Source organism: Pristiophorus japonicus, chromosome 2 (assembly GCF_044704955.1).
Source record: "Pristiophorus japonicus isolate sPriJap1 chromosome 2, sPriJap1.hap1, whole genome shotgun sequence".
In the NCBI taxonomy this organism is placed as follows: Eukaryota; Metazoa; Chordata; class Chondrichthyes; family Pristiophoridae; genus Pristiophorus; species Pristiophorus japonicus.
Window position 1 is genome coordinate 335,691,635 of NC_091978.1, and position 26,435 is coordinate 335,718,069.

The 26,435-nt window shown below is 43.4% G+C and overlaps 1 protein-coding gene across 1 annotated transcript in view; it reads left to right on the forward strand.

Annotated features, from left to right (window-relative positions):
* The window catches only part of LOC139248560 (protein MGARP-like), a 59,409-nt gene that overhangs the window by 21,495 nt on the left and 11,479 nt on the right, over positions 1 to 26,435 (forward strand). Inside the window, exon 6 of the mRNA XM_070872154.1 lies at positions 14,467 to 14,679. Coding sequence (XP_070728255.1) covers positions 14,467 to 14,657 — 191 coding nt within the window. The 3' untranslated portion in view covers positions 14,658 to 14,679. The remainder of the gene's footprint in view (positions 1 to 14,466; positions 14,680 to 26,435) is intronic.

Consider the following 26,435-nt stretch of genomic DNA (forward strand, 5'->3'; position numbering starts at 1 on the left):
AATAACTGTCACACACGTGAAAATCTCGATCACTTCAACTAGCAAGCACACATAAATTGAAGCAGGTAAATCCATTATCATGTATTTTATTACGTTCACGCTATGATAACACGAACTAGGTCTTCGTGGTTGGTTCTGTCACCGTCAAATTTCAGCTTGAGACATGCACTCGCCCTAGTGGCAAAATCATTTACCCAGAATAGCCCAATCCCCGAGGGACCAGGATAAGCGGGAGTTGCCTGTAATGCAAAACAAAACAAAGTATATTTTCATAATTATTTTGCTGCATTTGAAAATGATTTATAATGCAAGAGTGATAATTTTCCTCAATTATGTGATAAACTCAGTGCGTCGTGTGGATCTTTTTATTTAACACAATTTTTGGAAATGTAGCCATAGTAGGCTGACAATGGGAGAACAGTACTTTGTTTTACCATCTCTTGATTTTGCTGAAGATTTCCCTGGCTAGCATTCTTTTACAATAACAGACGAATAACCTTTAGATTGTAATACGAGCACTAACACACCGAGCACTTTGTCAATTAACTCTTACTGACCAGTCTCTGGTTTTCAGGGTGAGCATGTGTAGTTTCCTACTGGATAATTTGACTGTCTTCCGCATGTGTTAATATGCCCTCCTTCACACCTGTTGTGCAAACCAATTTAATATTACATTTAAAAACCTAATTTCAGTATTTATATATGTAATATATAAAATAAAATAATTTATGCAAAATTTGTTGATAGCTGCCATGATCTATGAAAATGTTATTTATGTTGGGAGGTTAAAATATTTACCTACATATGTCAATGCATAGGGTTTCATCATCCTGTACATATAGTTCAAGAAGTCAGTAGGCCTTAAATTGTCACAACTGCACTGTATAATAATAATTGTGTGGAGATTAATAATGTCCAGATTTTGCTGTCCAAAATAACAGTGAGGTTAATGGCCATCCTCGTTATTTATGTGCAATTGGTACAGCAGATGCGTGGTTAAACTCAAAGATCTAAAAGTTGATGTCCGCGTTGTGCCCCTCTGTCATTAGCTTATTATCTAGCTCATCATTGAAATGCACCGAATGGCTTGAAGTTGCTGTATTTGTGTGGTAGATACGAACTAAACTTGCCATAAAATGTTAATCTTGTCCTTCCCAGTCTAAGTACCCTTTAACGACGTGATAAGTATTAATGACTGCCAGTCAACCACTCTAGCACTGAAAATTAACTATAAGTGTGGAGTTCTCATTCCTTCAGGTTTTAATTGTTGGAGATTTAAAAATTGTAAAATGTAAAAAAAAATCAAAACCTTTTCCTTTTTTCCTTTCTGCTTTTTTCTCCCTTTTGATCCAATCTTTCTTTCCCTCTTTATTTATCTTTTTGTACCTGATTTAACATTAAATTTATCCATTCTGATTTACTTCTCAGTCCTTACACTGTTAGTTTCACAATCTTTCAATCTGATTGGTTAAGGAGATACACAGTTGCTTTCCCTGTTCACTCAGGTCCCAGATGCCCTGTTTCCCTTGCTGTGACATTATCAGCTCGTACTTTCAGCAATTTGCCACACACAAAATTAAAAACCTAAACGTGCAAGGGCAAGTCTAAACAGCAGACGCCATTAGATGCCCTGTCACAGCAAAGTACGGCTCCGTATTAATAATAAAACCTCAAATTTGAAATGATGTGCTGTTGTGGTCAATCTGTTCTATGTAATAACATTAGGAATTTAAGAAAGCATGGGAGGAGGCAAGGCATTTTTATTGAACCGTTCCTTCCATAGACCATGTGCAATTTGCACCCATAGACCTGTACAATGTATTTAATCTCTTAAACAAATGTTCTGTGAAATATTTCCCTTACCACCAAAGGCTGTTGAGCAAAGCTCCATTCTAACAAATCTACAATATTCAATCATGCCCAGTTACATTTCACAGATGGTTTTTCTATGGTCCCAGTTCTGAGTAACTATATGTACAGAATTAGCAAATTAAGGGATTATATAAAGGAACTGTATTACAAGTGCCTTAAATAGAATAAAGAGTATTTCATGTTAGGAACAATCACATGTATCTAGTGATATCCATGAAACAGTGTCTGTTGTTCACAGAATCCACTACATTTTCTTCTCTGGTTACAATGATAACTAACTGAGCAATCATAAGAACATAAGAAATATGAGCAGGAGTAGGCCATACGGCCTCTTAAGTCTGCTTCACCATTTAATATGATCATGGCTGATCCAATCATGGACTCGGGTCCACTTCCTTACCTGCTCCGCATAACCCCTTATTCCCTCTTGGGTTAAGAAACTGTCTATCTCTGACTTAAATTTATTCAATGACTCAGCTTCCACAGCTCTCTGAGGCAGCAAATTCCACAGATTTACAACCCTCAGAGAAGAAATTCCTCCTCATCTCAGTTTTAAATGGGCGGCCCCTTATTCTATGATTATGCTCTCTGGTTCTAGTCTCTCCTACCATGGAAACATCCTCTCTGCACCCACCTCGTCAAGCCCCCTCATAATTTTATACGTTTCGATAAGATCACCTCTCATTCTTCCGAACTCCAATGAGTACAGACCCAACCTACTCAACCTTTCCTCATAAGTCAACCCAATCATCTCTGGAACCTTCTTAGAACTGCCTCCAAAGCAAGTATATCCTTTCTTATATATGGAAACCAAAACTGTACGTAGTATTCTAGGTGTGGCCTCATCAATACCCTGTATAACTGTAACAAGACTTCCCTGCTTTTATACTCCATCCCTTTGCAATAAAGGCCAAGATTCCATTGGCCTTCCTGATCACTTGCTGTACCTGCATACTAACCTTTTGTGTTTCATGCACAAGTACCCCCAGGTCCCGCTGTACTGCAGCACTTTGCAACTTTTCTCCATTTAAATAATAACTTGTTCTTCGATTTTTTTTCTGCCAAAGTGCATAACCTCACACTTTCCAACATTATACTCCATCTGCCAAATTTTTGCCAACTCACTTAGCCTGTCTATGTCCTTTTGCAGGTTTTTTGTGTCCTCCTCACACATTGCTTTTCCTCCCATCTTTGTATCGTCAGCAAACTTGGTTACGTTACATTCGGTCCCTTCATCCAAGTCATTAATATAGATTGTGAATAGTTGGGGTCCCAGCACTGATCCCTGCGGCATCCCACTAGTTACTGATTGCCAACCTGAAATAGAACCATTTATCCCGACTCTGTTCTCTGTTAGTTAGCCAATCCTCTATCCATGCTAATATATTACCCCCAACCCCATGAACTTTTATTTTGTGCAGTAACCTTTTATGTGGCACCTTGTCAAATGCATTCTGGAAGTCCAAATTCACCACATCCACTAATTCCCCTTTATCCACCCTATTGTTACATCCTCAAAGAATTCTAGCAAATTTGTCAAACGTGACTTCCTCTTCAAAAATCCATGCTGACTCTGCCTGACTGAGTTATGCTTTTCCAAATGTCCTGCTACTGCTTTAATAATTGACTCCAAAATTTTCCCAACCACAGATGGAAGGACTTGCCTTTCTGTGTATAGGAGTAATTGTATGACGGGGACCCTTGCCCATTGACAGCACGTTCTGAAATTTGGCAAACGCTGCCCATGATTTTCATTTTGATGGTTCCCCACTAGAAGTTACTTCTCAAGTGTCTGCCTGAGCTCGCTGCACTCCTATCAGCCCAGCCGATATTGGCAGCTTGGTTTTATAATACAAAGAAGGGAGTTCAGAGGTTATGTGACGTGCACGATATTGGTATGCTTCTCCACCTAACATCCACTTACGATTCAGTAACCCACTTGAAGGATGTTCATAGAAATTTCTTCAGCGCCAATAGGTTAAATACTTGTAGAAACTATTAAAATGCTTAAAGTACAGCTAATTCAATAGTTGAATGAATTTCTCCAGTGAGTTGCTGAATCACAGAGACCAGAAAGGTCCCATGTTTGATTCCAAAAGGGTCAAAGGAGAAAAGGCATTCAATCCGATAGGATGCATCCTAGGTTGCTAAGGGTTACAAGGAAATAGCGGAGGTTCGAGCCACATTCTTTCAATCCTCTTGGATATGGGAGTAGTGCAAGAGGACTGGAGATTTGAATATCATAGAAATTTACAGCACGGAAGGTGGCCATTTTGGCCCATCATGTCCATGCCGGCCGACAAAGAGCTATCCAGCCTAATCCTACTTTCCAGCTCTTGGTCCCTAGCCTTGCAGGTTATGGCACTTCACGTGCAGATCCAAGTACTTTTTAAATGTGGTGAGGGTTTCTGCCTCTACCCCCCTTTCAGGTAGTGAATTCCAGATCCCCACCACTCTGAGTGAAAAATATTCCCCTCTAATCCCCTCTAAACTTCCCACCAATGACCTTAAATCTATGTCCCCTGGTTGTTGTCCCCTGGTTGTTGACCCCTCTGCTAAGGGAAATAGGTCTTTCCTAGCCATTTTATCTAGGCCCGTCATAATTTTATACACCTCAATAAGGTCTCCCCTCAGCCTCTGTTCCAAAGAAAACAAACCCAGCCTATCCAATCATTCCTCATAGCTAAAATTCTCGAGTCCAGGCAACATCCTCGTAAATCTCCTCTGTACCCTCTCTAGTGCAGTCACATCTTTCCTTTAATGTGGTGACCAGAACTGCATGCAGTACTCTAGCTGTGGCCTAACTAGTGTTTTATACAGTTCTTGTATTCTATGCCTCGGCTAATAAAGGCCTGCTACCTTCAGGGATCTGTGAACATGAACTCAAGGTCCCTTTGTTCCTCTGACACTTCTCAGTGTCCTACCATTTAATGTGTATTCCCTTGCCTTGTTAGCCCTCCCCAAATACATTACCTCACACTTCTTCGGATTGAATTCCATTTGCCACAGTTCTGCCCACCTGATGAGTTGATTGATATTTTCCTGCAGTCTACAGCTTTCTTCTTCATTATCAACCACACAACCAATTTTTGCATCATCTGCAAACTTCTTAGTCATACCCCCTACATTCAAGTGTAAATCATTGATATATACCGCAAAAAACAAGGGACTGAGTACTGAGCCCTGCAGAACCCCACTGGAAACAGTCTTTCAGTCACAAAAACACCCATCAACCATTACCCTTTGCTTCCTGCCTCTGAGCCAATTTTGGATCCAACTTGCCACTTTGCCTTGGATCGCATGGGCTTTTACTTTTGTGACCAGTCTGTCATATGGGACCTTATCAAAAACATTGTTAAAATCCATATACACTACATCAAATGCATTACCCTCATCCTTGTTACCTCATCAAACAATTCAATCAATTTAGTCAGACACGACCTTCCCTTAACAAATCCATGCTGACTCCTTGATTAATCCGTGTCTTTCTAAATGAAGATTTATCCTGTCGGAATTTTTTCCATCTCCGAGGTTAGGCTGACGGGCCTGTAATTACTTGGTCTATCCCTTTCTCCCTTTTTAAACAAAAATATAACGTTAGCAGTCCTCCAGTTCTCCGACACCACACCTGTAGCCAGAGAGGATTGGAAAATAATGGTTAGAGCCACTGCTATTTCCTCTTTTGCTTGTCTTAACAGCCTGGGATACATTTTATCCGGGCCTGGGGATTTATCCACTTTCAAAGCTGCTAAACCCCTTAATACTTACTCTCACTATGTTTATTTAATTTAATATTTTACACTCCACCTCCCAGATTGCAATGTCTGCATCGCCCCTCTCTTTCATGAAAACAGACACAAAATATTCATTAAGAACCATACCCACGCACAGATTACCTTTATGGTCTCTAATAGGCCTTACTCTTTCTTTAGTTAGAGGGATAAACCTGGTAACTTCAGGCCAGTCAGCCTAACATTGGTGATGGGGAAATTTTTATAGACAATAATCCAGGACAAAATTAATTGGCATTAGGAAAAATATGGGTTAATAAATGACAGCCAGCACGGATTTGTTAAAGGATAATCATGTCTGACAAACTTGATTTGAGTTATTTGATGAAGTAACGGAGAGGGTTGATGAGGGTACCCCTCTTTTTTTGAACAAGGGTGTAACATTTTCAACCCTACAGTCCTCTGGATCCACTCCCATATCAAAGGAGGATTGAAAGATTGTGTATATGGACTTTCAAAAGGTGTTTGATAAAGTACCACTTAATAGACGTGTTAGCAAAATGGAGACCCATGGGATTAAATGGTACAATTTTAAATGGGCGACAGGAACAGAGAGTCCTGGGGGTTTATGTACATACACCTTTGAAGGTAGCAGGACAAGTTGAGAATGGTATACGGAGTTCTTGGCTTTATGAATAGGGTTCATAAGCAAGGATGTTATGCTAAACCTTTATAAATCACTGGTTGGACCTAAGCTGGTGTATTGTGTTCAATTTAGGAAGGATGTCAAGGCCTTGGAGAAGGTGCAGAGGAGATTTACTAGAATGGTACCAGGGATGAGGGATTTCAGTTATGTGGAGAGACTGGAGAAGCTGGGATTATTCTCCTTACAGCAGAAACGGTTAAAGGAAGATTTAATAGTATACAAAATTATGAGGGGTTTTGATAGAGCAAATAGGGAGAGACTGTTTTCAATGACACAAGGGTCAGTAACCAGAGGACACAGATTTAAGGTGATTGGCAAAGAATCAGAGGGGAGATGAGGAGAATTTTTTTACGCAGTGAGTAGTTGCGATCTGGAATGCACTATCTGAAAGGGTGGTGGAAGCAGATTGGATCGTAACTTTCAAAAGGGAATTGGATATATACATGAGGGGAAAACATTGCAGGGCTATAGGTAAAGAGCAGGGGAGTGGAACTAATTGAATAGCTCTTTCAAAGAGCCGGCACAGGCACGATAGGCCGAATAGCTTCCTGTGTTGTATGATTCTGTGTTGTATGTTGTATGCTGCACAGGAGGGAAGGAAAAAGAGTGGGAGAGCTATAGTGGTAGGGGATTCTATTGTAAGGGGAATAGATAGACGTTTCAGTGGCCGCAATCGTGACTCCAGGATGGTATGTTGTCTCCCTGGTGCAAGGGTCAAGGATGTCTCGGAGCGGATGTAGGACATTTTGTAGGGGGAGGACTAACAAACAATTGTTATGGTGCATATAAGTACCAACAATATAGGTAAAAAACGGGATGAGGTCCTACAAGCTGAATTTAGGGAGCGAGGAGTTAAATTAAAAAGAAGGACCTCAAAGGTAGTTATCTCAGGATTGCTACCAGTGCCACGTGCTAGTCAGAGTAGGAATTGCAGGATAGCTAAGATGAATACGTGGCTTGAGGAGTGGTGCAGGAGGGAGGGATTCAAATTCCTGGGACATTGGAACTGGTTCTGGGGGAGATAGAACCAGTACAAACCGGACGGTCTGCACCTGGGCAGGACCAGAACCAATGTCCTAGGGGGAGTGTTTGCTAGTGCTGTTGGGGAGGGGTTAAACTAATATGGCAGGGGGATGGAACCTATGCAAGGAGACAGAGGGAAGTAGAATGGGGGGAGAGAAGCAAAAGATAGAAAGAAGAAAAGTAAAAGTGGAGGGCAGAGAAACCCAAGGCAAAGATCAAAAAGGGCCACATTACAGCAAAATTCTAAAGGGACAAAGTGTGTTAAAAAGACAAGCTGAAGGCTCTGTACCTCAATGCGAGGAGTATTCATAATAAGGTGGACGAATTAACTGCGCAGGCAGCAATTAACAAATCATCATCATCATAGGCGGTCCCTCGAAATGAGGATGATTGCTTCCACTCCAAAAAAGGATAAGTTCACAGGTGTCTAATGAAGGACCTAAAGTTCCAGGTCCTGAACTACATCCCGAAGGGTGGAAGATGCCTGTGCGTGGATTTTTTAAATGTGTGGTGACGGTTGCACACCAGCCACCTCACGGGCTTGACAGAGCTAGGGCTTGGTCCAGTGGCAAGGATTACCCAAGATGATTGGAGACCTGCTCTGCTGCACGGACCTAGCATGCACACATATTGCAGTGTGGGCTGGACCATGCTGCCCCTGGGCCCCTGGCCCCATATTATATATGTGATATAATTGGCATCATGGAGACATGGCTCCAGGGTGATCAAGGCTGGGAACTCAACATCCAGAGGTATTCAACATTCAGGAAGAATAGACAGAAAGGAAAAGGAGGTGGGGTAGCGCTGATGATTAAAGAGGAAATTAACGCAATAGTAAGGAAGGACATTAGCTTGGATGATGTGGAATTGGTATAGGTACAGCTGTGGAATACCAAAGGACAGAAAACACTAGTGGGAGTTGTGTGCAGACCACCAAACAGTAGTAGAGGTTGGGGACAGCATCAAACAAGAAATTAGGGATGCATGCAGTAGGGTACAGCAGTTATCATGGGCGACTTTAATCTACATATAGATTGGGCTAACCAAACTGGTAGCAATACAGTGGAGGAGGATTTCCTGGAGTGTATTAGGGATGGTTTTCTAGACCAATATGTCGAGGAACCAACTGGAGGGCTGGCCATCCTAGACTGGGTGATGTGTAATGAGAAGGGACTAATTAGCAATCTTGTTGTGCGAGGCCCCTTGGGAAAGAGTGACCATAATATGGTAGAATTCTTTATTAAGATGGAGAGTGACACAGTTAATTCAGAAACTAGGGTCCTGAACTTAGGGAAAGGTAACTTCGATGGTATGAGATGTGAACTGGCTAGAATAGACTGGCGAATGATACTTAAAGGGTTGACGATGGATAGGCAATGGCAAACATTTAAAGATCACATGGATGAACTTCAACAATTGTACATTCCGGTCTGAAGTAAAAATAAGATGGGGAAGGTTGACAAATCTAGAATTTTTGAAGATGTAACTAGTAGAGTGGACAGGGTGTATTTGGACTTTCAAAAGGCTTTTGACAAGGTCCTACACAAGAGATTGGTGTGCAAAATTAAAACACATGGTATTGGGGGTGATATATTGACGTGGATAGAGAACTGGTTGGCAGACAGGAAGCAGAGAGTCGCGATAAAAGGTCCTTTTCAGAATGGCAGTGACTAGTGGATTTGAGTATAGGAGCAGGGAGGTCTTACTGCAGTTATACAGGGCCTTGGTGAAGCCTCACCTGGAATATTGTGTACAGTTTTGGTCTCCTAATCTGAGGAAGGACATTGAGGGAGTGCAGGGAAGGTTCACTAGACTGATTCCCGGGATGGCAGGACTGACATATGATGAGAGACTGGATCGACTAGGCCTGTATTCACTTGAGTTTTGAAGAATGAGAGGGGATCTCATAGAAACATATAAAATACTGACGGGACTGGACAGGTTAGATGCAGGAAGAATGTTCCCGATGTTGGGAAGTCCAGAACCAGGGGACACAGTCTAAGAATAAGAGGTAAGCCATTTAAGACCGAGATGAGGAGAAACTTCTTCACTCAGAGAATTGTTAACCTGTGGAATTTTCTGCCGCAGAGAGTTGTTGATGCCAGTTCGTTGGATATATTCAAGAGGGAGTAAGATATAGCCCTTACGGATAAAGGGATCAAGGAGTATGGAGAGAAAGCAGGAAAGAGGTACTGAGGTGATGATCAGCCATGATCTTATTGAATGGTGGTGCAGGCTCGAAGGGCCGAATGGCCTACTCCTGCACCTATTTTCTATGTTTCTATTCTATGATAATGCTGAATTTAGTTAGAAAGCAGAAGAAATGCTATAGCCGTAATCAGTATTTCAATATCAGGCTGGGGGAAATTGCCCAGGGATATCTCGATCACAACCTAGCAATCGCTTATGGAAGTGCATTTGTATGGATGTCAAATGAGGACATATCAGGCTTGGTTGTGACGCTGAAAAATCTTTTGTCAAATAATCTGTCAATCCACACACAAATAATGGCCACCAGAAGTATCAGTAGGTGAGCGGTACCCACGCAGCCGTATCTCAACAAGGAAATAATGCTTTCTGGAGAGGAGGGTAGGGGAGAGAATTGGAAGGAAAAACAAGTATTGTCAGTAGGAACAAACCACATGGGAGAGGTATAACTTCAACAAGCAGCTTTGTTATTTATCTCACTTGTTCCAGTCCATGTGCAACTAGAAGAATAGGTTGAGACATACTTCCAGGTCTACCAGTGCCATATTATAGCTGTCCCAGGATCACTCTCTCTCTGATTTTTTTCCCTCTTTCCCAATGGAAAATGCCTGATCTCCACACAGGGGGGCTAATTTGCAACTTTGCCACCTGGGCAGTAACATGGCGAAGTGCGTCACCCGCCCATTGTAGAACCCATCCAGTTTCATTTCATTAAAATTATATAAAGACCAGACAAGCCACTCAACCAGGTTACTGCCTGGGTGGTGAAATTGTAAATTACCCCCAGCGTCTCCCTATGGTGTAATGGCTGAAATAAAGTGACACTTTCTGCACAATGTCCTTCTTCATTTGTGGGTCTAGTTATTTGACTGTGGGTCTAGTTATTTGACTGTGGGAGGATTCACAGCTAAGCCTAATCCTATCTTCAACGTGCACAGTTCTGGTCTTCATGTTATAAAAAGGATATCAAAGGTGCAAGAAAGTTTCACAAGGATGCTACCAGAACTAGAGGTTATAACTCTCAAGAAAGGCTGAACAGAATGGGGTTCTTTTCTCCAGAAAAGAGAAGGCTGGAGGGGAGCCTGATAGAGGTAAGATTATGAAAGAGTTTGATAGGGTAAACATAGAGAAGATGTTTCCACTTGTGGGAGTGACCAAAACTAGGGACCTTAAATATAAGACAGTCACCAATAAATCCAATAGGGAACTGAGAATTCCCACAGAGGGAGTCTGTCAGAGGTTTCATCTTTGTGAGTGGTTTGACTAGGGATCTGACAACTTTTCTTTCTTTCTGGTGTTAAAGCACTGATCCTCACTGGAAGGTGCTCAATCTCATGGCTGTAGCTGGGAGCTGAGATTACTATTCTCAGACAGTGAAATTAGGATGTGCGATGGTGGATTTCTTTAATATGCTGTATATTGGCCAAAAAAGTATTGGATTGATGAAGAACATGTTTTTTTCTGGAATACATGAAGGAGACAACATTAATTCCACTGGCAGATACTTTGTCAATTGACCAGCATCTTCCCTTTGGGAGTATATTCAAATTAAAAATAATTTGCAGTGAAAAAATACAAGAAGATTTCTTTAGGTTTGAATCACCAATCATTCCTTAGGCCTATTAGTTACATTTTATTCAGGGTTATTCAGGGTATTTCATGTGCCGCTAAAAGAACATAAATGGTTCCTTTATTCATATGTTCCAGGGAGTAGATGAGCCAAAGATGTGTATGCAGGGGGTGGGGGCAGGTGCAGAGAGAGGTGCACTCAGGAATAACATGCCACATTTGACCTATTGCACATATTTGACCACACAAAAGCCTTTATGGGGGGGGGGGGTTCAAAGCTAAACAGATATTGCAAGCTAGATCAAAAGCTAGAACAGATGTGCTTTTGAAATTCTACCTTCAGAGCTGCAAATGTTCTAAAAATCAAGCCCCATGAACATGCACAAACACACATATACATGCCCATTGAAGTATACACATGCAGGTCAATACATGTTGTACTTCCACATACAAATCCATGAAATCACATCGATGCACCAGCAGCACCTGACATGTAGATGGTCCCTCCTCAGTGCTCATGTTGGCATTCCTCTTTTCCCCACTGTCAATAAGAAATTTTCAGAATTGAGAGAACAATGTATGTAGGATATCAACGGGTTAATCTGGAATCCAGACATTGAGAAGGAGCAGAATACCAAATCTGATGGAATGAAAATCTCAAATTTGGAAAATTTCCAAACAAATCAAATCAAAAAAGATAACAGTGATACTTCCTTTACTTGAAAAGGAAAAGTAGCAGAAAAGGTCTTCCATTCTTCTTATACTGGGAGGCTCAGATTGAATCCTGTTACATTTCTTCTTCCTTCCCATCCCTGCATTTGTGGTAATGTGTGACTCCAGTGTGTTTCAGAATGGGGTTAAACGCTTGCTTGATTTTGTTTGAGCAAAGCTGGGCACATTGAGGGTGAATCGTCCTCCTTCTTCCCTCTGTGTTTATGTTAAGTAGTAGCATCCATATTTGAATATTTCATCACTGATTTTAACCATAGCAGCAAATGTAATGGTAAATATAGAATATTTGATTTCCTTTTCAGAATTTTGTTAATTTTGTTTGTTATTCCACACCTTCCAGGTGTTAGAAATAGCCAAGTTTAAGACTATCTCTGGTCACTTTAGTAATCAGGATCGACTGTAAAACCAATCTGGTGGATATATTGTGTTTAATCAGAGTTTAAGACGGAATATAACACATTAGTTATATAGCAAAAACATACAACCGTAACAGGCAGTTGATACCCATCCTGATCGGACAAATGGTTGGCGCACGTAAGCAGTTCTCTGGCTTGCAGTCTCTTTCTCTGTCTAGAGCTTCTTTCGGTAAAGCATGGGATCACTCGAAAAGTGTTCGACCAGCTCAGCTTCTGTTTCGTCCTTCCTTCACACCGTCTGTGAGAGCAACCTTGAGCAGGCTACCTTTATTCTATTTTTAGGGGTGGGCCTGACCCTGCATATTGACAAGACCTTTTGACCTAAAGAGGTTTCCCAAAAACTTAATATCCGATAAGGCTTACTAGTTCTTTGTCTCGATTCTTGTTTCAAGAACCCTCTCTAAAGAAGTCTCCTGATTTTCTTGGCCACATGCTTTTGTTTATACTGTCCCATAGTTTGTTCCTGTGGAAATCTTTTCATCTCTCTCTCGTCCCTATCCTCTCCTTTGATCCTATGAGGCCAAACCAGAAAACTGCTCGTTATCTCCTTTATGATGGAGCAACATGTTTATGCTAACTCTCACAACTTCCATCCATTCTAAGTCTTTCTGAAACAAATTGTCTTAAAGGTACATAAAGAACATTAAAGCTTTAATTTGAAAACCACAGATAATGGTTGTCATAGTGCAGAATACTATACTATCTCAGCAGGGTACCAAGACATTAGAATTTCTAAGCATCAAATGCCAGTCTCAGGAGACACTTCAGCTCCAGTTCTAAACAATGATTTGAAACACAGCATTTGTATTAGTTTTATACATTCGTATTATTTTTATACATTTTTAGACATCCCTGATTTCTAACACAGGGTAAATGGCAAGAAACCATCTGTCCAAAACTGGATGCCGGGAGTAGTCTTTGTCTTTGTCTTCCAGTCCCATAGGGAAATATGTTTTCCTGAATGACTTTAGTTATTGTCAGTGATGTTTTAAAAAAAAGATAGGGGGAGAAATTCGGGTTGTTTGTGCCTCCAGTTAGCGCCCCCGGGGCGCAAACGACTTTTTGCTCAGGCACAGCGCTGCGAAAGACTCCCACTAAATTCCACAGGAACTTAGCGGCGGTGGTAACCGGTAGTGTCCCGTGCCGGCGATGACAACGTGATCGCCATGCGCAGTGACCAGTTTTTGCCCCAGAGCGAAAATTTGGGAGTGCCCCCTGAAGCTGCACGGGGCGATGCCAGCGACAGTTTAATGGGACGTGTACCAGGCTGTAGGCTGCTTGCGGGCCAAAATTTAATGGGGAAGTGACGCTTTAAAAAAAAAAATCATCTGACTTACCGGTTGCAGCATGGATTGTGGGGTCTGTGCCATGATCTTGCAGCGAGGCCCCGTCTGCTCTCAAGTGGACATAAAAGATCCCATGGCACTCTGCTCCCCGGTGGCCCAGGCCGGGATCCGCAGAGTCGGCCCTCCCCTTTAATGAAGGGGAGGGCCCTGTCTAGGTGGCAGCGCTATGTGTCCCAACCCTCTTGGATTCCTTCCGCTTGCTCACACCCCACAGAGCAAGTGGGGCACATTAATTTGCTCTCCATTTGCTCTCGGGAGTGCTAACCCGAATTTAGGTTGCTGGGCGGGACTTCTGCCCCTGCTGCAGGAAATCCTGCCTAGTGGCTGTTACCGCCCCCAAATGGGGTGCTACGCAATATCCCCCCCGACAAACATTTAATTTGCAATGGGGAAGAGCTTGCAAACCTGCTCAGCAAAAGCTTTTAAATGAAAGTTGTGAGTAAAGAGAACCCTGGTGCTGAGGTAAATTTTTGTGCCCAATTACTGCTTTGGCTGAGGTCAGATAATGCAGCAGAGATTGGGATTTCAATATGGGACCTCTGGTCAGTATGGTTTCGTACCAAACCATGCAGTGCATTGCCCTCATTTTTTGAATAAATTGCTGAGAGTAGATTTTGAATTTGTGCGATAATGTAAAATGGCTTCAATGGAAATAAAAATCGGAGGGAGATGTAAAACGGGCTGCCTATTCGCTATCAGCCATTTTACACAATTGCACAACATCAAAATCTGCTCCCTTGTGTTACTGTGGATTCCGCTACAAACAGCCTTGCATCATTCCGATTGGGGCAAAGTGTCTCTTTAAACATGGCTCATTCTGTGTCTGGATATGTTTTGACGTGGCTGTGTTGAACTATGATTAGAATCAGATGATGTCCAGTCTCCTGAAGTGGTTGAAGCCAGTGGAGAGGCCTCGGAGCCAGTAACGGAAGAGGCCGAAGTCCCTGCGGCTGAAAGTGTCGAGCAACCTGAAAGTCCTTCAACAGTTGCAGAACCCAACGAGAGTCCACTGGAGGAAACGACTGAGACATCGGCTGCAGCACAAAAGGAATAGCTACGACCTGATCAAATCAAAGGTTAATCAATCCCTCCCGATGAAATGATATACTTTAGTTGAAGTTTATAATCCTCCATCTCAACTCACCTTGCCCTCGCTCCTCTTAGTTCACTGCCATCCTGTCCTCCACCTTTCCCTCCATATAAAATCCCTTATCCATGGCCACCCCTCAACCTTGCCATCTTATATGGACTATCTATTCCCATCATCCCAATCACAGACGTGGCCGTCTTTGATCACTTCCTTGTATTTCTCACCACTCACATCCCCCTTTATACTGTACCTTGTTCTGCGTTCGACCTGAGAAAAATCCTTCCCCAAGTCACTTACAACTTAACTTTCAAACTCCCAACCGTCCATTCGCAATGATACTTCTGCAGCTGTCGTTCTGTTCAATCATACCCTCATCTCAGCCTTTAATGTCCTTGTCTGCAGCAAACCCCTTATTCTCTCCTACCCTGGTTGTTCCCCCGCTACAGCCCCCATCCTCACTCCCTTCAGTCCTAGGGGCACAGATTTCAACGTACATGACGCCACAACTGGTTTAGCCATTCATCGCCTTGCTTTCCCCGGCACAACTTCTCACTTCTCCAGGATCATCCTGCAATTCAAAGATAACACCCAGCTTCTTTTCTCTACCACAAACTCCTCTCCCCATCCCTTTCACCCTCACCTGCAACAACAAGTATGAGAGACTCATGGATTTATTGTCACTAAGACTGAGACCATCCATTCAGCTGCCTTTGCCAAACCCTCCCTTCCCCTTGCCCACCAAGCCATGGTTCGCCCCTTCTCTGCCCTATCCCTGAACTCACATCTTTCTCTAGTTTCTCTCCTGTCTCGCATCAAGACCTCGCCGAGCTCATCTTGTCCATGACACCCACCACCTGCACTCTCGAATCTATTCCCAATAAACTGCTGACCACCCGACTTCCCTTCCTGGCCCCCATCCTGGTCATTCCCTTCGCCCTACCATCTAGACCCTAAGCTATAGAATTCCCTTCCTAAACCTCTCTGTCTCCATCTCTCTTCCTTTAAGACCTCCTTAAAACGTACCTCTTTGATTAAGCTTTTTCTCACCTGCCCTAATATCTTCTTCTTTGCCTTGGTGTCAGTTTTTGTCTTAATTACATTCCTGTGAAGTTCTGTTGAATGTTTCCCTATGTTAAAGATGCTATATAAATGCAAGTTGTTTTTGTTTCATATCATAGCTTGGAACTGTTGTTGAGCAAATAATAATGAGAATGTCGTAGAGTATCTGCTCAGGGTGAGAAAGAATGTTCTGACTACTTAAGGTCACCAGAAAGTCTAGTGTGGCCATATTGCAAGAACACAACAGCACCAGTAAGGCCAGATAATGTTTATTCTAGTTTTAGTGAGACAAAGTGAATATCAGGCTCATTGGGAGGTCCCCATGCCAGGATGAACAAACATAATGATGTGAACTAAAAACAAAAACTACCGGAAATACTCAGCAGGTCAGGCAGCTTTTGAGGAGAGAGAAACATAATTAATGACCGTAGTTTTCTTTACCTTGGCGGGTCCAGTGCACCTGGTGTCCCAGGCGGGCCGCGACCCCACTGCTGGCTCCATCCCGCTGTAGAAAATGAACTTACCTTAATGGGGCCTAATAAGCCCTCCTAGCGCGTTACCCAGCCAAATGAAATAGAGTGGGTCTGGTAACATCATTCACGACACATTTTCAGCCGGATCATTAAAGGGATCCTGGCCACATTAAATTTGAAGTTTAATTTAACAAAGTGGGTGTTGAATCTTTACTCCACAATAATATAATAAAAGTTATATATGAGTGACAAAGAAATATTTAAATAATATTATCACTAAGTAATATGACGCCATCTACAAATACGATCAAGAACATCATTTTAAAAGTACATTAATTGGGATTTTATTGGTGCTTTAGTCACAAATCTGTCAACCTTGTATCAGTACCTGGTACAAATAAAAGATGCGTGTTTATAGGTAATACATAAAATTAAGCAGATTTTAAATGTAATTGTAAAGGGGTGGATTTACAATCTTATGCAAGTTCAGCGGAAGAGCTGCAGAATCCCGGACAAACAGTGTAAGTGGTTCTTACAGTGTGTTGAAGTTAACAAGGGACAATCAAGAGGTGACATGTTTGATCTCATTGTGGGTCATGAATTCTTTAAATTCGGCACTGGTGAAACATGACCCCTTGTCACTGACCAGTATGTCAGGCAGGCTGTGGGTGGCAAACATGGCCCTCAGGCTTGCAATGGTGGCGGTGGCGGTGCTTCCCGACATTATTTCACATTCAATCCATTTTGAAAAAGCAAACACCACCACCAGGAACATTTTACTGAGAAACGGGCCGGCATAGTCGACATGGATCCTCAACCATAGACTTAGTGGTGCTTCTCTGGGCGCGTTGCTCAACTGAGCACACACGCTGCATTGCCGTACACAGGATTCTAAGTCAGAGTCGATACCGGGCCACCACACGTGGGATCTGGCTATCGCTTTCATCATTACTATACCCGGGTGTGCGCTGTGGAGATCCGAGATGAACGTCTCCCTCCCCTTTTTGGGTAGCACTACGCGGTTACCCCACAACAGGCAGTCTGCCTGAATGGACAGCTTGTCCTTTCGCCACTGGAATGGCTTGATTAGCTCTTGCATTTCAATGGGGATGCTGGCCCAGCTCCCATGCAGTACACAGTTTTTTACTAGGGACAGCAGAGGATCTTGGCTGGTCCAAGTCCTAATCTGGCAGGCCGCGACAGGTGATTTATCATTTTTAAACGCTTCCATGACCATCAACAAGTCTGCGGGCTGCACCACCATCAACAAGTTTGCAGGCTGCGCCATTTCCACCACCGTATTTATCCACTTGTTTTCAGCGAACAGGGATATGAGGGGCTTGTGATCGGTTTCCAGCTCAAATTTGAGGCCAAACAGATACTGATGCATTTTCTTTACCCCGAACACACATGTTAATGCCTCTTTCTCAATCATGCTGTTGGCTCTCTCGGCCTTAGACAAGCTCCTGGAGCCATAGGCGACAGGTTGCAACATCTCCTCAACATTAGCTTGTTGTAATACACACCCGACTCCGTACGACGACGCATCACATGCTAGCACAAGTCTTTTACACGGGTTTTACAGTACAAGCGGCTTGTTGGAGCATAAAATGTTTCTGGCTTTCTCAAAAGCAATTACTTGTTTTTTTTCCCATAACCAGTTCTCACCTTTACGCAATAGCATATGTAGGGGCTCTAAGAGGGTGCTTAACCCCGGTAGGAAGTTACTAAAATAGTTGAGGAGCCCCAGGAACGACCGCAGCTCCGTGATGTTCCGTGGCCTGGGCGCGTTCCTGATAGCCTCTGTCTTGGTGTCTGTGGGCCGAATGCCGACCGCCGCGATCTTTCTCCCCAAAAACTCCACTTCTGTTGCCATGAAGACGCATTTCGACCTCTTCAGCTGCAGCCCTATGCGATCCAGTCGCTGGAGGGCCTCCTCTAGGTTTTGTAGGTGCTCGACGGTGTCCCGACCCGTGACCAATATGTCGTCTTGAAAAACCACCGTGTGTGGTACCGACTTGAGTAGGCTCTCCATGTTTCTCTGGAAGATCGCTGCAGCCGACCGAATTCCAAACGGGCATCTGTTGTAGATGAACAGTCCCTTGTGCGTGTTGATACAGGTAAGGCCCTTCGAAGACTCCTCCAGCTCCTGCGTCATGTAGGCTGAAGTCAGGTCGAGCTTGGTGAACGTCTTGCCTCCTGCCAGCGTCGCAAATAGGTCATCTGCCTTAGGTAGCGGGTATTGGTCCTGTAGCAAGAAATGATTAATAGTTACTTTATAATCGCCGCAAATCCTGACCGTGCCATCACTTTTGAGTACTGGAACAATCAGGCTGGCCCACTTGCTGAATTCCACTGGGGAGATGATACCCTCGCCGTCCAGCTCGATTTCCACTCTCTCCCTCATCATGTGAGGTACCGCTCGCGCCTTGTGGTGAATGGGTCGTGCCTCTGGGACCAAAAGTCTCCAATGCCTGGCTCAAAAAGGGAAAGAAATTTTTTAAGAACCTGGGACCTGGGTACATGAGGCCTCATCGACATGTGATAGCGCTCGGATGTCATCCCAGTTCCAGCGGATTTTGCCCAGCCAGCTCCTTCCAAGCAGTGTGGGGCCATCGCCCGGGACAATCCAGAGTGGCAGTTCGTGCACCGTGCCCTCGTAGGTGTCCTTGACCATGGCACTGCCCAGCACAGTGATGAGCTCTTTGGTGTACATTCTCAGTTTCATGTGGATAGGGCTCAGGGCTGGTCTGAGTGCCTTGTTGCACTACAGTCTCTCAAACATCCTTTTACTCATGATGGATTGGCTAGCGCCAGTGTCCATCCAATTCCATGGCTACGGGTAAGCCATTCAATTTTACATTTAGCATTATAGGTGGACATTTCGTCGAAAATGTGTGCACCCCATGTACTTCAGCATCTGCCTCCTTTCTCTGAGGCTCGAAATTGCTTTGATCCGCCATGGACCGATCTTCCTCTGCTACATGGTGGTTAGCAGGTTTTGCAGAGCTTGCAGCTCATCTGAATGGGCTGAATGGAAGCCTCGACACTCGACAACACCAACAAGGTGTGAATTGCCTTGCATTCATCCTTTGTTGCGGACTCTGAGTCATCTGGGTCACCTGAGGCCTGCTGGCAGTTGCAGACTTGTGGTTTCTGCCCTGTACATTTCTGCTCACAAACACAGTTCCAGTTAATTTATGAACATTGCTAGCGCTTGTGTGCTGAGAGATTTGTTTGGTGTTATCACTGGTGGACATAAACGCCTGTGCTATCGCAATGGCCTTACTGAGGATTGGTATCTCTACAGTCAAAAGTTTTCATAGGATGGTCTCGTGGCTAATGCCCAGTACAAAAAGGTCTCTGAGCATCTGCTCCAGGTAGCCATCAAACTCACATTGTTCTGCAAGTCGCCTTAGCTCGGCGACGTAGCTCGCCACTTTCTGACCTTACGATCGCTGGCACGTGTAGAACCGATACCTCGCCATCAACACGCTCTCCCTCGGGTTAAGATGCTCCTGAACCAGTGTACATAGCTCCTCATACGACTTATCTGTGGGTTTCACCGGAGCCAGAAGATTCTTCATGAGGCTGTAGGTTGGTGCCCCGCAGACCATGAGGAGGACCACTCTCCTTTTTGCAGCGCTTCCTTCTCCGTCCAGCTCGTTGGCTACAAAGTACTGGTCTAGCCGTTTGACATAGGCTTCCCAGTCCTCACCCTCCGAGAACTTCTCCAGGATGCCCACAGTTTGCTGCATCTTTGCGTTGGATTCGTATCTTTGTCGCCAGCTGTTGTATTCCTAACACAGATGAGACCGCACACAGGGAGGTTAAAGTAACAGTGACCTCAGTCTTTATTAAGACACTCCAGAGTGAGGAACAGGCCTTAGGAGCCGGCTTATATACAGTGCTCCCAAGAGATGCTGGGATCCCTTGGGACTTCAGGGGATGCGCTCCCTGGTGGCGGAACATGGGAGTGCATGCTTTACAGATACACAATAACCACTGCCCCCATTTTTTCAGATGGCAGCTGTTGGTGCTGATTCTGCTATTCCCTTTGACACCCCCTTTATACTCATCTTTTGTTTCTTTATTTGCCCCATTACCATCTCCTTATGTCTTGCACCATCATCCCTTTTGTCATTTCATCTCTCCTACCTTGCATCCTATCACAGACGTTCCCTTTTGTTCTTTCCTCCCCTCCCCCTTTTCACTGCCTCTACTTGCTTGTTATATCTCTAACTTTTTCCAGTTCTGATGCTGCCTGACCTGCTGAGTATTTCCAGCATTTTCTGTTTTTGTTTCAGATTTCCAGCAGCTGCAATATTTTGCTTCTGTATTAATGATGTGAACTACCTGGTTAAGATGTATCTTGATGATGTAAGCATCAGATTTAGCACATTAAAACCATACCTTGACTGACTCATATGTCCTGTCTGTCCAGCAGTAGAGTGAGGACGTTTTAATTCTCAAAACAGATGTTCTCCACCGGGCTGGAGAAGAACTTGGAGTGGGAGGGGGAGGATTCAGTTGTCGTGGTACACGTAGGCACCAATGACATAGGTAGGACTAAGAAAGAGGTTCTGCTGAGAGAGTTTGAACAGCTAGGGACTAAATTGAAAAGCAGAACCACAAAGGTAATAATCTCTGCATTGTTACCTGAGCCACGAGCAAATTGGCATAGGGTCAATAGAATCAAGGAGCTGAATGTGTGGCTCAGAGGTTGGTGTGGGAGAAGTGGGTTTCGATTCATGGGGCACTGGCACCAATACTCGGGTCCTAAATCTAAAGAAAGGAAACTACGAAGGTAGGAGGAATTAATTGGCTATGATAGATTGGGAAGATTCATTAAAAGGCATGATGGTGGATAGGCAATGGCTAATATTTAAGGAACGAATGCATGAATTGCAGCAGTTATACATTCTTTTCTGGCGTAAAATCACAAAAGGAAAAAAGGCCCAACCATGGCTAACAAAATAAATTAAGGATAGTATTAGATCCAAAGAGGAGTTATACAAAGTTACCAGAAAATGTAGCAAGCCTGAGGATTGGGAGCAGTTTAGAATTCAGCAAAAAAGGGCCAAAGATTGATTAAGAGGGGAAAAATAGAGTATGAGCGTAAACTTGCAAAGCACATAAAAACCGACTGCAAAAATTTCTACAAGTACGTAAAAAGAAAAAGATTAGTGAAGACAAATGTAGGTCCTTTACAGACAGAAACGGGAGAATTTGTAATGGGGAACAAGGAAATGGCAGAACAGTTAAATAAATACTTCGGTCCTGTTTTCACGGAAGAGGACACAAAATAATGTTCCAGAAATGCTAGAGAATCAAGGGTCTAGTGAGCAAGAGGAATTAGAGGAAATGATTAGAGTAAGAAAATAGTGCTGGAGAAATTAATGGGATTGAAGGCAGATAAATCCCCAGGACCTGATGATCTGTATCCCAGAGTACTAAAAGAGGTAGCCATGGAAATAGTAGATGCATTGGTTGTCATCTTCCAAAATTCTATAGATTATAGAACTGTTCCTGCAGATTGCAGGGTGGCAAATATAACGCCCCACTATTGAAAAAAGGAGGGAGAAAGAAAACGGGGAACTACAAACCGGTTAGCCTGACATCAGTAGTAGGGAAAATGCTGGAGTCTATTATAAAGGGTGCGATAACGGCACACTTAGATAATATCTACGGGATTAAACAAAGTCAACATGGATTTATGAAAGGAAAATCATGTTTGACAAACCTACTGGATTTTTTTGAGGATGTAACTGATAGAATAGATAAAGGAGAATCAGTGGATATAGTGTATTTGGATTTTCAGAAGGCCTTTGATAAAGTCCCACATAAGAGGTTAGTGTGCAAAATTAAAGTACATAGGATTGGGGTTAATGTATTGGCATGGATTGAAAATTGGTTAACTGACAGGAAACAGAGAGTAGAAATAAACGGGTCTTTTTCAGGATGGCAGGCAGTGACTAGTGGGGTACCACAGGGATCAGTGTTTGGGCCCCAGCTATTCACAGTATATGTAAATGATTTGGATGAGGGAACCAAATGTAATATTTCCAAGTTTGCTGACAACACAAACACAGTTGTCAGGATGATGCAAAGACGATGCAAGACGATTTAGATAGGTTGAGTGAGTGGGCAAAAACATGACAGTTGCAGTAGAACGTAGATAAATGTGAAGTTATCCACTTTGGTAGGAAAAACAAAAGGACAAAGTATTATTTAAATGGTGATGGCTTGGTAAGTGTCGATGTACCTGGGTGTCCTTTTACACCAGTCATTGAAAGCAAACATGCAGGTGCAGCAAGCAGTTAGGAAGGCAAATGGTATGTTGGCTTTCATTGCAAGAGGATTTGAGTACAGGAGCAAGGATGTCTTACTACAGTTATACAGGGCCTTGGTGAGAGTATTGTGTGCAGTTTTGGTCTCCTTACCTAAGAAAGGATATACTTGCCAGAGAGGGAGTGTAGCGAAGGTTCACCAGACTGATTCCTGGGATGGCAGCTCTGTCGTATGAGGAGAGATTGGGTCGACTAGGCCTGTATTCACTAGAGTTTGGAAGAATGAGAGGGGTTTCTTATTGAAATGTATAAAATTCTGACTGGGTTGGATAGATTGGATGCGGGGAGGATGTTTCCCCTGGCTGGGAAGTCTAGAACGAGGGGTCACATTCTCAGAATATGGGGTAGGAAATTTAGGACCAAGATGAGAAGAAATGTTTTCACTCAGGAGGGTGGTGAACCCTGTGGAATTCTCTACCACAGAAGGCTGTGGAGGTCAAGTCACTGAATATATTTAAAAGGGAGATAGATAGATTTCTCGAAACAAAAGCCATCAAGGGGTATGGGGAAAAAGCGGGAATATGGTGTTGAGATAGAGGATCAGCCATGATCATATTGAATGGCGGTGCAGACTCGAAGGGCCGAATGGCCTACTGCTGCTCCTATTTTCTATGTTTCTATGTCTACATAGTTCTGCTTATATTAAGGAAATGACATGACCTACCAGAAGCTGATGTTTCTCACAGAGAAGATCCATGTAAAAAGGGATCTCCAAATATTAATTCCACAGTATTTCACAACCTCTATTTCTGAACATTTAATTACATTTAACTCACATCTAGGCCTGTGAAACCAAATGGATTTTCATCTCTCATATGGCCCCTATGGCACAAACATGGGTCGAACAAGTCACCAATAGCAGACACATTCAGAGATATGTGAGTTGCTAAAGGGAATATGTAATGGAGTTAATAGTTGAGTGAGGCAGTCTTAACAGCAATCTATGCAAAACAAAACAGGATTGAATACCCAAGCATCTTTAACTATAAACCTTTTGCTTGATCACATATATTTTGCAGCAAGGGATATATAGCCAGAGCTGAGGAGGAGAAAGATGTTGCTAGGGTATTCTGCAGTAACCTGCTCTCCAATGTTCACAAAAAACCCTGTTCCAAATTAGTGAGGATTCCTCCAGCAATGCCATCATGGAGAAAACTCATGAAGCATGGCTGCTGTGTGGTTGTCATAGGAATGACTCAATAACAGGAAATAATTCCATCAGTTGACATATATACCATTTCCATTGCACCTGCATTATTACATAGAGAGAGGCAGAGTACCAAAACCTTCACAATCAAGAGGCAATATGGATAACCAGGGTTGTAGGACAATCAATAATTCAAATAATCAATCACAGAATCAGGGCAATTCCCATGAAAAAGTTCTTAGTAGCCAAGGCTACAAGGAAAATCAAAATAATTGGAATACTGATTTGGGGATACTTGGAGCTGAGAATAAGAATTTTATTTCAGGAGGTACAGATTCCCTAGGAAACAGAAGTTACAGCTCATAGAAATGCAACTAAACAAACCAGCAGTGCCAAAATATAAATTCTTATCAAGAGAAGAGGCAAAACCAGAACCAACAGCCAGGCCAACTGGACAAAGATAACCAGGCTGCAATGAGAAAAATGGAAAGAGGAAGGAAGTCACATTATAACAAGCCCAAGTCATTCTCTGATTGGTGGAATGTGACAAGTGGAGTCGAGGATGACTTGCTACCACACTAAAAATGAGTTCTCATGTGACTGATGAGTCCTATGTGGGAACTACAGTCTCTGTCACAGGTGGGGCAGACGGTGGTTGAAGGAATGGGTAGGTGCGGTGCCTGGGTTGCCGTACGCTCCTTCCGCTGTTTACGCTTGGCTTCAGCTTGCTCTCGGCGTAGAGACTCAAGGTGTTCGGCGCCTTCCTGGATGCTTTTCCTCCACTTTGAGCGGTCTTGGGCCAGGGATTCCCAGGTGTTGGTGGGGATGTTGCACTTTTTCAAGGAGGCTTTGAGGGTGTCCTTGAAGCGTTTCCTCCGCCCACTTGCGGGTGGCTTGTTGTGTCAGAGCTCCCAGTAGAGTGCTTGTTTTGAGAGTCTCGTATCGAGCATGCGGACGAAGTGGCCCGCCCAACGGAGTTGATCGAGCGTGGTCAGTGCTTCAATGCTGGGGATGTTGGTCCGCGCGAGAACGCTGACATTGGTGCGTCTATCCTCCCAGTGGATTTGCAGGATCTTGTGGAGGCAGCGTTGGTGGTACTTCTCCAGCACTTTGAGATGCCTGCTGTACATAGTCCATGTCTCTGAGGCATATAAGAGGGCGGGTATCACTATTGCTCTGTAGACCATGAGCTTGTTGCCTGGTTTGAGGTCCTGGGCTTCAAACACTCTCTTCCTCAGGCGACCGAAGGCTGCACTGGCACACTGAAGGCAGTGTTGGACTTCATCATCGATGTCTGCCCCTTTTGACAGTAGGCTCCAAAGGTATGGAAAATGGTCCACATTGTCTAAGGCCTCGTTGTGGATTTTGATAATCGGGGAGTAGTGCTGCAATACGGAGGCAGGTTGGTAGAGGACCTTTGTCTTACAGATGTTTAGTGTAAGGCCCATGCTCTCGTACACTTTGGTGAAGGTGTTGATGATGGCTTGGAGTTCGACCTTCGAGTGTGCGCAGATACAGGCATCGTCTGCGTACTATAATCAGTGACAGAGGATGGGACGACCTTGGATCTGGCCTGGAGGCCGCGGAGGTTGAGCAGCTTCCCATTTGTTCTGTAGATTAGCTCCACTCCAGCGGGGAGCTTACTGATGGAGCATTGCAGCAAGGAAGATCGAGAAGAGCGTTAGTGCAATGACACAGCCTTGCTTGACCCTGGTCCGAATGTGAATTGGGTCTGTGGTGGATCCGTTGGTCAGGATCACAACTTGCATGGCGTCGGGAAGCACGCGAAGGATGATGACAAACTTTTGGGGGCAGCCGCATTTGAGGAGGACTTCTGAATAAGTGACATTTGGCGAATATTTTATGGAAGAAACGTGAAGGAAGATGAGAAATGATCACACGGATGTAAACAGACAATATTAAGAGCAGTGAGATTCCATGTGAGGGTAAAAAAAATCCGAGTTATGGACTGCAAATGCGTGATAGACTCAGGATCAGAAATAACATAAATAACAAATACACTGAATCTTTGATTAGTCCTCTTATCCTTTTGTACAGAGAGATCGAGAGCCAAAGGTCGGAACAGAAGACTAAGGAACTTTACCAACTAAATTGGAGGACTGTGCTGAGAATGAAGTTCTTACCCGTGCCGGATTATTTACTACCCATGATAGACAACCTGGAAGAGCTCACTCTCAAAAGAAACAATTGAACTTCCAATAGCAAGAAAGAGGTTATACCACATCCTGTAGCTGTGACATTTTACTTGAAAGAGTTGGAGTCACAAATACTCAGAGGAACAGGATGAGGGTAGCAACGCGCAACCTGCTGAAAACGGAGATCTAGAGCAAAACTTACCCTAACTAAGAAAATTCAGGTGCTACAATTCAAAGTTAACAGTCACAGTTGAAAGTGAATGCTGTTGATGTGAAAAAGAAAGAAGAGAATGAAGAGTTTCAAGACAGGAATGGAGCTGAGAGGATGATATCATATGCTAGATTTGAAGATCAGATTAAAGAACAGATTAAGGTTGACAATGCATTAAGAATGGCAGAACAATGGAAAAGGCATCACATACTGATACACATGAGTATATGTAGTTGGGAAAATGCTAGAATCTATTATTAAGGACGTGGTAACAGGGCATTTAGAAAATAATAACAGGATTGGGCAGTGTCAACATGGATTTATGAATGGGAAATCATGTTTGACA